The sequence below is a fragment of the Capra hircus genome, chromosome 21, assembly GCF_001704415.2.
Source record: "Capra hircus breed San Clemente chromosome 21, ASM170441v1, whole genome shotgun sequence".
Taxonomy (NCBI): domain Eukaryota; kingdom Metazoa; phylum Chordata; class Mammalia; order Artiodactyla; family Bovidae; genus Capra; species Capra hircus.
In genome coordinates, this window is record NC_030828.1 from 64,114,063 (window position 1) to 64,130,271 (window position 16,209).

A 16,209-nucleotide genomic window follows, 5' to 3' on the forward strand; every position below is an offset into this window, starting at 1 on the left:
AATATGAGCATCTCCAGGTCCGTCCACGGTGCTGCAGATGGCATGACTTCAGTCTCCTTTATGGCTGAGTAATACTCCATTGAATGGACATATATACACATGGGGCTTCTTACAAGGACATGAGTCATTGGATTTAGGGCCCACCCAAATCCAGTGTGACCTCACCTTAACCAGTTATATTGGGGTTTCTCAGGCGGCACGAGCGGTAAAGAATCTGTGTGTGGTGCAGGAGATGTGGGTTCGATCCCTGGGTCGGGAAGATCCCCTGGAATAGGAAATGGCAACCCACTCCAGTATTCTTGCCTGGAGAATCCCATGGACAGAGGAGCCTGGTGGGCTCCAGTCCAGGGGGTCACAAAAGAATCAGAAAGAACTGAGAGATAAGCAGCAGCAGCAGGGCCTCAAAGATCCTGTTTCCTAATAAGGTCACATCCTGAGGTTCTGGGTGAACGTGAATCTCAGGGAAGACACCACCAGCACAGTAGTACATAAATTGTTAAAAAAGACCGACAGAATGGAGACTGAAATGGTAGGTGAAGTAGAGAGAGGAGGTGGAGATGAGGCATGGATGGCGTTTCTTCTGGAGAAGGTTCTGTCCTGGCAGAGAGTGGACATCAGCATGGGAGCAGACTGTGTGTGTGAGGGAAGGTTTAGCATCTCTGTTTTGGAGCTGTGGTGTTTTCCTTGAGGAATATTCGCTCCAAGCACTGGGCTAGGGCCCCTGGCTGGAGCAGGTACTCAGAGAACGAGGGGAGAGAGAGAGCTTGGAGGGGGTGGGGAAGGGTGTCCTGCTGTGGCCGGAGGGGTCTGACTATGCTGTTTAAGTGCTCTTTCACAATTTAAAAAAAAAAAAAAGAAGGGGGGGGGGTGGGAGCCGGCCCTTAGCTTTTGGGACTGAAAAGTTTCAGTGTATTGAAATTTTGGCATTCTAGGCAGTTTTGTCATTGGTAGTATTTTTAAGGGCTACTCCGAGGCAGATTTAACTTGGGGATGAACAAAATATATTCTGCTAGTACCTTAAAATAAACTTTCAATTTTAGAACAGTTTTAGATTTACAGAAAAGTTGCAAACAGACCAGAGTTCCTGTATCCCCTGCACCCAGTTTCACCTATTGTTAATATTTTACGTTAGGATGTCTGTCACAACTGATGGAACGGTACTGATACATTTTTATCAATCAAGGGCATGCCGCACCCAGATTTCCTTAGTTTATCCCTTGTGTCCTGATTTGGTCTCGCGATCCCATCTGGGATTATATTTAGTCATAGCGCCTTCTTAGGCTCCCCTGGACTGACAGTTTCTCAGATTTTCCTCGTTCTTGTTTAGCCTTGACAGTTGTGCAGAGTACTGTCCTTCAGTTTGGGTTTGTCTGATGCCTTTTTCCCCATTAGACTCGGGGCGGGTTCAGGGAGAAGGACCGCAGAGACACAGCGGTGCTCTCATCCCATCTGCCAGGGGCGCAGCCCGTCTGCGTGACTTGCCGCTGTTGACGTTCACCTCCATTGCCTGGCTGAGGTGCGATTCTCAGGGTTCTGCTCGTCACACCTCCGCACTGCATGGCTTAGGAGGAAGCCAGTGTGCCCAGGCCGCACTTAAGGGGCAGAGAATATGCCCCACTCCCTGAAGGACAAAGTATCCACATGAATTATTTGGAACTATTCTGCCCAGGGGTGTGTCCTCCTCGTGTGTTTATTCCATCATGTGTTTGTATCAGTGTGAACCTGTGGATATCTATTTGATAGTTTGGGGTATAAGCCAGTACTGCATTGTTTATTCTGTGGTGCGGAGTGTTCCAACTTTGGCTCTTCCCATTGGTTCCTGTGTCCCTTTGCCACGCCCCCGCGCCCCCCACCCCCCAATCAGTGTGGGTTTTGTGAGCACTTCCTTACTTTCTGGTACCATAAGATGCTCCAGGCTCATATGGGATATTCCCTGTCCCAGCCCTAGTTTCGGGCTTTTCCCCAAGGGTCCCTGATTCCTTTTGTTGTAGAGTGGGATCAGAAACCAACGTGTGGGCCCTGGGTCTCAGCAGGCAGGGCTAGGAAATAGATGTCTGTGCAGGCTTACCTGTTATCACGGACCTGTGTGTCTCTGTCTTTGTTAAGCTAGACGTGAGTTCACACTGCTGCCTCCTCCTCCGCGCCGTCCCTCCTGGTTCATTCTAGCCCTCCCCCTTGCTGGTCTGTCGTCTTCCTCTCCAACAGCCAGAAGCTGGTTCCCGCCATCCTCTGGGGCAGCTACCAGTTGTCCAGTTCTCGTGTTCACACATTGTGGTTTCAGAACTGTTAACCGTGGCCCCCTGGGAAACAAGTTTGCCAGCTGTTCTTAGAATACAGTACTTACATGCAGCTCCTTTTGTAGTCCTCCAGTCTCTACTCATTTCCAAAATCCCTCTGTTGGCCCCTTTCCTCTCCACCCGCTTCCGTGAGGTTGTACTGCGTGTTTCTAACGCGGTTGGGTAGATTCTTTTGTCACAAGCTGCATTCCATCATGGGGTTCCCCATCTCCTAATTGAACGTTACTTGCACATATTAGGGCTCACTCTTAATAAAATAATAAAAGGATCTGTGGGTTTCGACAGCTGTGTAGTGTCATACATCCACCATTACAATATCATACAGAAGAGCCTTGCCACCCCGAAGAACCTCTGTGCTTCACCTTGTCATAGCATCTCCAGTCTCTGGCAACCTCTGATCCGCTTTCTGTCCCTATAGTTTAACTTTTTATAAAGTGTATAGCCTCTCAGACTGGCTCCTTTCACTTGGCAATTTGGATTTAAGATTCATCCATGGTTGCGTGGATTGGTTCATTCCTGTTCTCACTGAATCCTATTCCGTTGCCTGCGTTGACCACAGTTTGTTTACCCCTCACCCCCTGAAGGGCTTCTTGGTTGCTTCCAGTTTTGACAGCTTTATGGCATCAGCGACTCAATGGACATGAGTTTGAGCAAACTCCAGGAGATAGTGAAGGACAGGGAAGCCTGGCATGCTGCAGTCCATGGGATCGCAAAGAGTTGAATACAACTTATCAACTGAACAGCAACAAATATTAAAGGCAGGTTTTGTGTAGGCATAAGTTTTCAAATCAGTTGGGTAAATGCTTAGTGTCCAGAACAATTATTGGATCCTATGGTAAAATTTGGGGCTTCCCAGGTGGCTCAGTGGCAAAGAATCCGCCTGGCAATGCAGGAGACATGGGTTCAGTCCCTGGGTCAGGAAGATCCCCTGGAGAAGGAAATGGCAAACCCAGTCCAGTATTCTAGCCTGGGAAGTCTCACGGACAGAGGAGCCAGGTGGGCTGCAGCCCATGGGGTGGCAAAAGAGTCAGACACGACTTAGCAACTAAGCAACAACCGCAATGGTAAAGTTTATAAGCCTTAGCTTGGTGAGAAACTGCCAGACTGTCTTCCCAAGTGGGCTGCCCCATTTTGCATCCCCACCCGCTCTGAAGAAGAGCTCCCGTTGCTCTGCCTCCTGGCCAGCAGTTGATATGTTGTCTGTGTCCTGGACTTCGGCCCTCCTGATAGGTGGAATAGACATATCTCATTATTGTCTTCATTTGCATTTCCCTAATGACAAAAGATGTTGAGCATCTTTTCATATGCTTATTTGCCATCTGTATATATTCTTTGGTGAGGTGTCTGTTCAGATCTTTTGCCCATTTTTTTTAATTGGGCTATTCATTTTCTTTCTGTTGAATTTTAAGAGTTCTTTTCCTATTCTGTATACAATATCATCAGATATGTGACTTGCAAATATTTTCCCCGGTCTAGGAATTGTCTTTTCATCCTCTTAATGATGTCTTTCATAGAGCAAAAAAAATTTTTTTCATTTTAGTGAGGCCTAAGCTGTTAATTTTTCTTCTCTCATGGATGTGCTTTTGGTGTTATATCTAAAAACTCATCAGCAAACTCAAAGTCACACAGATTTTTCTCCTGTGTTTTCATCTAGAAGTTTTGCAGTTTTACAGGTTACAAGTAGGTCCCTCCTGAGTGGTCCCTTCTGAGTGGCTGGGTTTGTTTTTTCAGAGTTGTCTTTGTACCTTTATCGACTCTGCTAGCATTTTGAAACGGATGCCCTTTCTCTTTCTACATTGCCTTAAGTCCCGTAAAGTTCCCTTGAAAAGGGAAAGGTTCTAATTGCCTTTTCTGCTTGTCTTCCAGCAAGACCACTGGTGCAGACCTTGCCTTTAAGAACCACCGTCAACAACGGCACTGTGGTACCAAAGAAACCCAGTGGCTCCCTGCCAGCACCCCCGGGGGCCAGGAGAGAAACCGCTGTGCCTGCCACAGCCAAAAGGTAGGCAAGAGGCGCCTTCGATGAAAGCTGTGGCAACTCAGATGCTGAAATAAGCATTAGTCTTTTGTATGACACTTGAATATTTCTCCTTTGAGTTAAAGCTTGTGAAAGCACAATATTTGGTGTGTTGCCAAAACAGAAACCGTGTTGATTTATTATTCTGCTTTTTTTTTTAAGATATAATCACAGAGTCTGAAATCTCATTCACTAAAGCCACAGTGTACCATTTTGTGTTATTGTTTAAACTACACTTTTAATTTAAAAAAAAAAAGTGGGAGTATAACCTATACAAAAAATGAATATGCTGTTTGCAGGTGCAAGGACTTGGAATATAGCAAAATTCAGATTGCTGTACTGAGCTTAAATTTTTGTCGGTAAAATTTGGACGGCAGTTAACAGTGGAGTCTCAGCTGTTGATGTTTGTCAGATAGCGCATAGGTCGTTCTTAACTTTTTTACAGTTTCACAATTGTCGTATTAAAAATGTAGATTTTATATTGCCAGTCTACTTTTCCAAATTTTTATGCCCTAAAAAACAAAACACCTGTTGGTCATATGGCACAGAAAGTCTTAAAGAAATTCTTCTGCAATGCTACCTCATGAGCTTGTTCTGAGAACTTGTAGCGTTCATTAGAATGCTGCCTGCTTCATGGGTGCTGGGGATTCGGGGTGAGTGTGCCCTGCCATGCACTGGGGTACCCCGTGGGTCAATGAGAGTAGATTTGAGGCCGCATTGTGACTCAGAATGAAAATGTAGCAGTCCCTTCGTATCTTTTAGATACATAGTGCTTCTACAGAGACTCTTCATTGAGCAAATTTGCACGGTGCTTCATCAGATAGAGCTCTGTGTACTTATTGTTTGTGAATTCTGAGAAAATTGATTTTGCAGGGCTTTTTAAAAAGAAATTCTTGGCCTCCTTTCATACCTTTTTATTACTTACTTGAATCATTTATTTACAATCAACATGAAATGACCTTCTGGATCCTAACCGGCAGCAATAGATACAGACTGTGTTTTATTCATCTAGATGTTGTAAGGCTGACAATTCTGTTTTTTAAGTTTCAGATTGCCATCTGTTACCACTTCTTCCTTTTTTTTTTTTTCATTGTGGAAAACAACAACAACAACAAAAAGCACATCACATTAAATTTACCACCTTAGCTATTTTCAGTGTTCAGTTCAGTAGCGTCAAGGATATTCTCGTTGTTTCACTGCAGATCTCCAGAACTTTTTCATGTTGCCAAACTGAAACTGTACCTCTTAAACAGTAAGTCCTCCCCAGAACCCTTGGTGATCATGCTTTTCCTTTCTGTTTCTATGATTTTGACAACATCGGATGTTCCGTATGAGTGGGATCACACAGTATCCATCCTCTTGTGGCTGACTTATTTCACTTAACATAATATCCTCAAAGTTCATTCACATTGCAGCTTGTGGCAGGATTTCCTTCTTTTTTAAGGCTGCACAACATTCTGTTGTGCATATATATACCGCCTTTTCTTCATCCATTCATGTTGGTGGACATTTGGGTTGCTTCCACCTCTTGGCTGTTGGGATAATGCTGCAGTGAATGTAGGTGTACAGATATCTCTTTGAGATCCTGCTTTGAAATTTTGGGGGGTATATACCCCAAAGTAGATTGTTAAATCGTTTGGTGTTAGGTTGGTACAAAAGTAGTTGCAGTTTTGCATTGCTGAACTTGGCCATGTGATATGGGAATACATTCTTAAATAAATGTGGTTGTGTTATATATTATTTTAATGAGCATTTCTTGCTTTATGTTTTTTGCTAATGACTTATTACTTGGGGTTTATTTTATTTTAGACTAGGGAAATGATATTAGACAAAAAGCAAATTCAAGCAGTTTTCTTATTTGAGTTCAAAATGGGTCACAAAGTAGTGGAGGCAACTCACAACATCAACACTGCATTTGGCCCGGGAACTGCTAACAAATGTACGGTGCAGTGGTGGTTCAAGAAGCTTCGCAAAGGAGACGGGAGCCTTGAAGATGAGGGGTACAGTGACTGGCCGTCAGAAGCTGACAATAACCAGCTGGGAGGATCGTCTAGGCTGATCCTTTTAAAACTACATGAGAAGTTGCCCAAGAACTCAAAGTCGACCATTCCCCAGTCATTTGGCAAATTGGAAAGGTGAAAAAGCTCTATAAGTGAGTGCCTCACGAGCTGTCCAAAAGTCAAAAAAATCATCATTTTGAAATGTTGTCTTGTCTTCTCCACAACAGTGGACCATTTCTCAGATTGTGGCATGCAATGAAAAGTAGATTTTATACAACGGGCAATGACCAGCTCGGTGGCTGAACCGAGAAGAAACTCCAAACACTTCCCAAAACCAGACCTGCACCAAAACAATGTCACAGTCACTGTTTGGTGGTCTGCTGCCCGTCTGATCCACTACAACTTTCTGAGTCCTGGTGAAACCATTGCATCTGAGAACCATGCTCGGCAAATCCATGAGACGCACCAAAAACTGCCGTGGCTGCCGCCGGCATCGGTCCAAAGAATGGGCCCAATTCTTTCCCACGACAATGCCCAACCACACGTTACACAACCAGTGCTTCAGAAGTTGAACAAAATGGTCTACAAAGTTTTGCCTCACCTGCCGTATTCACCTGACCTCTCACCAACTGACTACCATTTCTTCAAGCATTTCAACAACTTTTTCAGGGAAAACACTTCCACAACCAGCAGGAGGCAGAAAATGCTTTCCAAAAGTTCCTCAAATCCCAAAGCATGGATTTTTACACGGCAGGAATAAACAAACTTATCTCTCATTGGCAAAAATGCGTTGAATGCACTGGTTCCTATTTTGTTTAATAAAGACGTGATTGAGCCTAGTTGTAATGATATAAAATTCATAGTCTGAGACTGCAATTATGTTTGCACCAACTTAATAATTCAGTTTTTAACTTTTGGGGAAATGTCATGTTTTCCTTAATGATTGCACCATTTTACATTTGAGGAGCTTGGCGGTCTACAATCCACTGGGGTCACAAACGTCTGACATGATTTAGCAACTAAAACAATGACAACATCTCTCTTTATTCCAGTACCGGGCTGTCTTACTGTTACTTTGTAGTATGTTTTGAAATCAGGAAATGTGAGTCCTCCAGTTTTATTCTCCGTTTTCAAGATTGTTTTGGCTCTTTGGATCCCTTGGGATTTCATATGAATTTTAGAATTTTTTTCTACGAACAATGCCATTGGTGTTTTGACAGGGATTGCATTGAATCTATAAATCATTTGGGGTAGTATGGACATTTTGACTTCCCTGGTGGCTCAGACGGTAAAGCGTCTGTCTACAATGTGGGAGACCTGGGTTCGAGCCCTGGGTTGGGAAGATCCCCTGGAGAAGGAAATGGCAGTCCACTCCAATACTATTGCCTGGAAAATCCCATGGACAGAGGAGCCTGGTAGGCTACAGTCTATGGGGTCGCAAAGAGTCGGACGTGACTGAGTGACTTCACCATCACCCCTGGACATTTTAACATATTAAGTCTTCCAATCCCACAGAGGATGACTTACCATTTCTTTGTATCTTCGATTTTTTTCAGCGATGTTTAATAGTTTTCTGTCTATAAGTATTTCAACTTCTTGGTTAAGTTTATTCCCAAGTACTTTGTCCTTTTTGATGCGATCATAAATGGGGTTGTTAATTTCCTTTTTAGATTGGTCATTGTTAGTGGATAGAAATGGAAGTGATTTTTGTGTTTTGTTTTTTGTATTCAGTAACTTTAGTGAAATTATCAGTTGTAACAGTTTTTTGTGGAATCTTTAGGGTTTTCTACATGTAAAACCATGTCATCTGCAAAGAGAGATAATTTCACTTTCTTTTCTCCAGCTTTGGATGCCTTTTACTTCTTCTTCATGTCTAATTGCCCTGGCTTGAACTTCCAGTACTGTGTTCAGTAGTAGTGGCGAGAGGGAGTGTCCTTGCCTTATTCCTGGCGTTAGAGGAAACACCTTCAGTCTTTCACCGTTGAGTATGACACTCACTGTGGCTTCTCATTTCCACTTGTTGACTTTTGCTATGTTGAGGTAGTTTTCTTCTCTTCCTGTTTGGCTGAGTGTTTTTATTATGAAGGGTGTTCAATTTTGTCAAGTGCTTTTTCTGCATCAGTTGAGATGATGGTGTGATTTTTGTCTCCTTCTGTTAATGGGGTGTATTGTATTAATTTTCTTATATTGAATGGTCCTTGCATTCCAGGTGGAATACCCACCTGCTCATGGTGTGTAATCCTTTGAATGTGCTGATAAATTCAGTTTGGTAGTTGTTGCTCGCTTGCTCATTCGGGTCCTACCCTTTCGACCCCCCGAACTGCAGCACGCCAGGATTCCCTGTCCTTTCCTGTCTCCTGGAGTTTGCTCAAACTCATGTCCGTTGCACTGGTAATACCATCCCACCATCTCATTTGCTGCCGCCTTCCTCTCCTTCTGCTTTCAGTCTTTCCCAGCATCAGGGTCTTTTCCAATAAGTCAGCTCTTCACATCAGAAGAAAGTATTGGCCAAGGTATTAGAGCTTCAGCTTCAGCATCAGTCCTTCCAATGACTATTCAGGGTTGATTTCCTTTAGGATTGACTAGTTTGATCTCCTTGCCGTCCAAGGGACTCTCAAGAGTCTTCTCCAGCACCATGGTTCGAAGGCATTGCTTATTCATAGTAATCTCATAATCCTTTTCATTTCTGTGACATCAGTTGTAATATTCTCTTTTGTTTCTAATTTTAGTTATTTCAGTCTTCTCTTTTTTTTTCTAGTTTAATGGAGGAGTTAGCACTTTTATTGGTCTTTCAAAAAATCAACTCTTGGTTCCTTGATTTTTTTCTATTGTTTTTCTTTTCTCTATTTTGTTCATCTCTGCTATAATCTTTATTTTTACTTTCCCTCTGCTAACTTTTGGTTTTATTTTTTGTTGTTTTTTCCTACTTCCTTGAGAAGTAGAAATAAAGTTAATTTGTTGATTTGAGATCTTTCTGTGTTTTCATAGCTATAAATTTCTCTAATAGTACTGCTCTCTGCATCCCACGCGTTTTGGAATCTTTTTTGTTTGTTTTCATTTGTCTCCAGATATTTTCTAAATTCTCTTGTGATTTCTTCTTTAACCCATTGGCTGTTTAAGAGTGGGTTGTTTAATTTCAAGGTTGACTTCTTAAGGTAGCTAATAGTTAATGAAAAATGAGCTTCTTTGTCTTTATTCTTGAAAATTCACTTTTATAATTGATATCCCTTTATGTATTTGGAGTTTAAGTAAAATAAAAAAAAATTTTTTTGGAGCAAAACATGATAAAAGTAAAATTTGAAATGCAGATAGAATTTCTAGCTTTCAGTTCATTTCCTGAGAGCTTATGTCAAGTATTCTTGCACTTTGTTTTTGTAGAAGCCTCCACGTTTGATCCAGAGTAACTAGTACTCTGCTGCAGAACCTAATTGATTTGTTTTTGTTCAGTCACTGAGTCATGTCCAACTCTTTGCAACCCCATGGACTGCAGCACATCAGGCTTCTCTGTCTTCCACTATCTTCCGGAATTTGCTCAAACTCATGTCCATTGAGTCAGTAATACCACCCCACCATCTCATCCTCTGTCACCCCCTTCTTCTCTTGCCCTTACTCTTTCCCAACATCAGGGTATTTTTCAGTGAGTTGGCTCTTCGCATCAGCTGGCCAAAGTATTAGAGCTTCAGCTTCAGGATCAGTCCTTCCAATAAATATTCAGAGTTGATTTCCTTTAGGATTGACTGGTGCAATCCTCTTGCAGTCCAAGGGATGCTCAAGAGTCTTCTCCAGCATCACAGTTTGAAAGCATCAGTTCTTTGCTTACTTTCTCTATGGTCCACCTCTCACATCCATACATGACTACTAGAAAAGCCATAGCTTTGACTGTGGTCAAAGTCAGCAAAGTGATGTCTCTCTTTTTTTAATATGCTGTCTACGTTTTCACAGAGACAAAGAGCCACAGTATAGTTCCAGCCCCTCTTTAAATCAGTGATGATGGCAGAAATCATTTTTGACGATAGTATAATAAAAGCCTACAAAGCACCAAGCTTTTAATGCCATTATCACTAATCCTCAAAACAGCCTTCCAAGGGACATATTATTATCCCTGTTTTGCCAATGGGTAAACTGAGGCTCAGAGAAGTGAAGTAACCGGTCTGGGATCAAGTGAGTGGAGAGAACATGGGCTCAAACCCAGGTCTGTCTGGCGCCAGAGCTCACGCTCTTTTCACTGTGATGGGCTGGTTCTTGCAAAGATTTCCAGGTCAGCGCTTGCATCTCCTTGTAAAAAAAAGTGCTCCGTATAATTATTCTTTGGAAACCATCCCTCTTGTGTGCCCTTGTGTGGATGATGCTCGTTAGAAACGGTGATGTTCTGAGAAGCCCCAGGAGTGCTGACAGGAGCAGCAGGCAGGGGTGAGGGTGGCTGAGCAGAGATGCCGGCAGCTTGATCTCTGAGAGACCGACCTGCCCATGGATAAGGGGCTGCAGGCCCTGAACCCCCAGGTCAGGACCCAGGCCTGTGCTGTGAGAGAGGCCTGGGTCCTCTGCTCGTCCAGGTATGAAGGCGCTCAGGGACAGAGCTCGTCCTCAGCAATATTGTCTTGGAAGGAAGGAAGGAAGGGAGGGTAATTATTAACCATCATATTTGATAAGGGCTGCCTCAGTGGCTCAGCAGCTAAAGAATCTACCAGCAATGCAGGAGACACAGGAGACTCGGGTTCGATTCCTGGATCGGGAAGATACCCTGGAGAAGGAAATGGCTACTTGCTCCCGTATTCTTACATGGGAAATCCCATGGACAGAGGAGCCTGATGGGCTACTGTCCAAAGGATCACTGAGCCACAACTGAGCAACTAAGCATGCATGCTGTATATATGTGTGCGTATTAGCACTTTGGAAAGATTTTTTTTTTTAATCAGCCAGTTTTAAGTCTGTATTGAACTTGCTACAACATTGCTTGTGTTGTTTGTGTCCTGGCTTTTTGACCATGAGACATGAGGGATCTTAGTTCCCAGACCGGCGACTGAATCTGCACTCCTGCGCTGGAAGGTGAAGTCTTAACCACTGGACCACTGGGAAATCCCTGTATATCAGCATTTAGACAATGACCTTCCTCCTACAAATATTCTTAGTCCTCTGTAGACTTTTCAGTTTACAAAATGATCAGTCATAGTCATTTGATAAGCTGTTAGCAGTCAACTAGAAATACGCAGTTTTCTAGATTGTCTGAGACTCTTGGTTTTCAGCATAGGGTGTAGTGATTCAGTTATCTTGTTTCTTTGCCTTATATGGGCTTCCGTGGATGTGAATTCTCATCCATCTGGAAGTTGGAAATCCAAACAGTGGCGTGTTAACAGTTACTCTGTGATAAAGTTCGTATAGATCTCTCCTGAGGAGAGAGAGTTTTGAAAACAGACGCAAGCTGGGCATTCTATTAGGAGTAAAACAACCTCCAAGCCATTTAAAATATGTGTACAATTGTGTTAGAATTTTTCTGTAATCAGAGTTCTAAATTAAAGGAACTGGGGCATCTGTGGCGTCTGGATGGGTATATGTTTGTTTTCTTTTTTCGGGTTTTTTCAGCCTAGTACCGAAAGAACAAAATCCCCTTTGGAAATTGTCCAGCACCCAGGGGTTGTGCTTTGTGTTGCCAATTAAGACTTCGATTGGGGGCTTGATTTGGAATCCTTGGGAAAAGCTTTGTTTCCATTAGTCAAAGAAGAAAAGGCAGAGAATCCGGGAAGACGTTGTAGGTCATACCTTGCTCAGTGGGGATGCTGAAGCTGACAATAGAATAACATTCCCACTGGCTCAAAACGGAGACAATCACTCATTCTTTCCACCCCTAAGTAGAGCTTTACAATAGGGCAGAGCTGTGAGAAGAGAGATCAAAAGAACAAAACTGGTGCAAAAAGAGAGCATTATTTTTAAAATGCTCCGCTCCAATTGGAAGATAGTATGGTAAATATCCATGGTTTCCAAACAAACAGCTGACAGTCCTTTGGAAAAATAGCTGCACTCATTAGCAATACAGTGTTTGTGAAAGCCCCGAAGTCAGCGCCAGGTGCTTAAGGATTTAAATCTGCTTCGGGTTGTTGTTTTCGTTTTTCTAATATATTTATCATTGAGATCCACTGAGATGTATATGTTAAATTCATATTCTGAGTCTGATCTCTGCAACAAAATTAGAGATGGGAGTATTTTGCTGTTAAACAGAGGAAGATGAATTGGCACCTACCCTCTTACCAGAAAGGATGCGGTTCCCCACTCTGGGCTCAGGTTGTGAAATGTTAGTCGCCCAGTCTTGTCTGACTCTTTTCGACCCTATGGACTGTAGCCCTCTGGCTTCCTCTGTCCATGGAATTTTACAGACAAGAATACTGGAGCGGGTAGCCATTCCCTTCTCCAGGGGATCTTCCCAACCCAGGGATCGAACTCAGGTCTCCTGCATTGCAGGTGGATTCTTTACCATCTGAGCCTCCAGGGAAGCCCCCTAGGCTCAGGTAGTTGACTTCATATGATAGGAAAGAAAAAAAAAAAAAAACCACTTATTTTCACGTGTCAAATTCTCTAAGACCACCAGCCTTCTTAGAAAATACCTTTTTGTTGTTGTTACAATGTCTTCAGCCTTGCTTAATTATTGAAGTGTGTGACCTCAGTCTGTCTCAATTACCTCACCCTTGCAGGACAAAAGCCAGGTTAGTTCTGGTCCCTGTTGACTCGCCAGTGCTCAGTACAGCGCCCAGTATAAGTTGATTCCAAGTGTTTGTCGAGCGTGTGCTCAGTCGTGTCCAGCTCTCTATGACCCCATGGACTGAAGCCCACCAGGCTCCTCTGTCAGAGGGATTCTCCAGACAAGAGTACTGGAGTGGTTGCCATTTCCTGCCTGCAATTGTCAAGTAGATAATTCTTCTAATCTAGTGTTAATCACTCCAGCTGTCGTGACAGATGACCTCATTAGAAAAATCTCTGGTCACGCGTACAAGCTTCCCCTTAAGATTCGTATTTTTTTTTTCTCAATTGTAAAAGTTTGGGATCTTTTCCCCCAAGATTTTGGAAAGCCAATTCTTGGTTCCAGATCACATAATGAAAGAAAGACAGCAGTCATGGTAGCTTATTACACTCAGAGTTACTGTCTAACCTTGAGAAAAAAGATGGCCACTTTTCCTCCGCTCTCCATTTGCAGAGATTCAGTTTTACATCTGAAATTTAGTTTAAGTCAGCAAAAGCCATTGAATGCAACTGCAGTGTAGTGTAAAGCACGATTACGTTTTCAGAACTTAGAAAGTATGGAGTTTGGGAGTGGAGGTCGAGAGCAGGAGGGAAAAGAAGAAATGATGGTATTATTAGTGCATTTCTACACCAGACGTACTTGCCTTAAGCACTAAAAAATGTGTGATTATACATTCTCTCCCAAGCTAGAACTTCTACCACTTTGAAAATAAAGAGCGTGGTTTTTCCCTTGCTGTCCTGAGGGAACATAACTTCTTTGGTTACTCCCCGCTGGTGATTGCAGCAGGCTCCTCACAGAGTGTATACAGTATTAACTCCTTCTGACCGCCCTTGTTCCTGCAAGTGTCTTGTCTTCAAGCTCTATTTTCTGTCCTTGGCTTTGAATCCTAATAAGTCCTCTTTAATTCGTTAAGAGCCGTTGGCTCTCGAAGGGAAATGTCTTGTTCTTGAGTATACAACAATAGTAGATTTAAAAAAAAAAAAAAGATTAACATGTTAATGCAAATGTGCAAATAACAAATATCTTGAAAGGGTTGTGATGGATTATATCCGTCTATATATGCAGACCGAAATGTTCTTCCTGTTTTAATGCGCAGTGTATTCTGTAATTTATTGACGTTTACCAAAATAATTTTCCATGCTTTTATCACCACACTCATGTTTATTCTGCTTTGTTTCCATGCCTCTCATACATAGATTAAACAGGTCTGTGAGCCTTCTCAATGCTTACACACTGAACAGACCAACAGCCAGGTGAGGGGTACTTAGATTTCCAATGTAGCCCTCGCTGATGCTGCTTGCTAGTTTCACCTGCCTTCTAGTGTGGTTGCTTAGAGGGTCTTACCTGATGCCTGCCATTGCTCAAGTCTTAAAAAATGTAGCTGTTATTACTGACCTTTGGTGGATTTTTTTAAACTTGCTATTTTATATTGTAATACAGCCAGTGAACGGTGTTGTAATAGTTTCGAGTGGACAGCAAAGGAACTCAGCCATACGTATGCATGCATCTACTCCCTGCCAACCTTTATTGGATTTTTAGACACTCAGCACCTCTGTTCAACAGGTCCTCAAAACTCATGTGTTCAGTGTTTTATAACGTGCAGCTGGTCTCTGTTTATTTTTGGCCTCGCCATGTGGCTTATAGGATCTTAATTCTCTGCGCAGAGATTGAACCCGGGCCGTTGGCAGTGAAAACTCGGGGCCCTAACTGCTGGATCATCAGAGAGTTGCCTAGGTGTTGTTAACTAAGAGATTCAGTAGAGAGCTAGGGGTCAAGTGACCTCAGCCGTTTGACTTTATACCCTGAAGCTATCCCCCCATCTGTTGTTGTTGTTCACCAGCTCGGTCACACCTGACTCTTTGCAACTCCAAGAACTGCAGTACACCAGGCTTCCCTGTCCTTCTCTGTCTCCCAGAGTCTGCTCAAACTTATATTCATTGAGTCAATGATGCCATCCAACCATCTCAGCCTCTGTTGCCCTCTTCTCTTCCTGCCCTCAGTCTTTCCCAGCATCAGGGTCTTTCCAGTAAGTCAGCTCTTAGCATCAGATGGCCAAAGTATTGGAGCTTCAACTTCAGCATCAGTCCTTCCGATGAATATTCAGGTTTGATTTCCTTTAGGATTGACTCGTCTGATCTCTTTGTAGTCCAAGGGATTCTCAAGAGTCTTCTCCAATGCCGCAGTTCAAAGCATCAATTCTTCAGCATTCACCCTTCCTTATGGTCCAGCTCTCACGTCCATACATGACAACTGAAAAAACCATAGCTTTGACTATACGGATGTTTGGCGGCAAAGCGATGTCTCTGCTTTTTAATATGCTGTCTAGGTGTGTCGTAGCTTTTCTTCCAAGGAGCAAGCATCTTTTAATTTCATGGCTGCAGTCACTGTCTGCAGTGATCTTGGAGCCCAGGAAAATAAAGTCTGTAGAATAGGAATGATGACACAGTCACTGGGGGTTTGAGGTTTAAATTCAATGATGCGTATGAAATGCAAAACTCTTCATAGATGTGAACTGTTGCTGCCCACAGTTTCATCATTGATCTCCCCTCTTAACTCTTCCAGGAGCTAGGTTGAGTGCTAATTATTAGCAAATCGGCTAACATTTGCTATCATTGATTAACAGTCACGGTGTTTCAACTCTTTAAGGGTGCTTTATACAAGCTTTCAAATAGCCATGAACTTGCCCTGAACTCCCACAAGGACGCCACAGAGGTGACGCTGGAGGCTGCCAGCTGCCAAGGCGCGGTGCCTGAGAGCCTCATGTCAGATGCTCAGCAGAGAACACTCTCGAGACGTGAAGTGAGCTTGGTGTTTATCGTCACTGGAAGATCTTGAACTTTAGCACAAAGCCTTCTGTAATTTTTAGACTTCAATCCTAAATTTCAGAAGTGTAATGCTCTCCCAAGAGCTGTAATTTCCTTGTCCTCAAGTTGAGTGTTCTAAAAATTCACATTTTGCTCTTAAGGCACAGCCGTGTGGATCCCAGCCGTGAGGATCCCAGCCATGAGATCCCAGTGCTGTCAGTTCAGAGTTCCCTCAGTGACCGAAGAGCCTACGCAGAAATTGTCTTCCAGTCATTGCGATTATGCTCATCTCATTTATGTTCGCTCACTCAGAGAATGAGATTTTTTTTTAAAACCAATACACCCTACAGTTTTAAAAAAA

At 43.0% G+C, this 16,209-nt stretch overlaps 1 protein-coding gene across 7 annotated transcripts in view; it reads left to right on the plus strand.

The window, feature by feature from the left end:
* EML1 (echinoderm microtubule associated protein like 1) overlaps nt 1-16,209 on the plus strand; it is a 194,799-nt gene that overhangs the window by 124,109 nt on the left and 54,481 nt on the right. For all 7 annotated transcript variants that reach the window (XM_018066342.1, XM_018066345.1, XM_018066339.1 and 4 more), the window contains exon 3: nt 4,164-4,299. In XM_018066342.1, the coding sequence (XP_017921831.1) occupies nt 4,164-4,299 (136 nt within the window). The remainder of the gene's footprint in view (nt 1-4,163; nt 4,300-16,209) is intronic.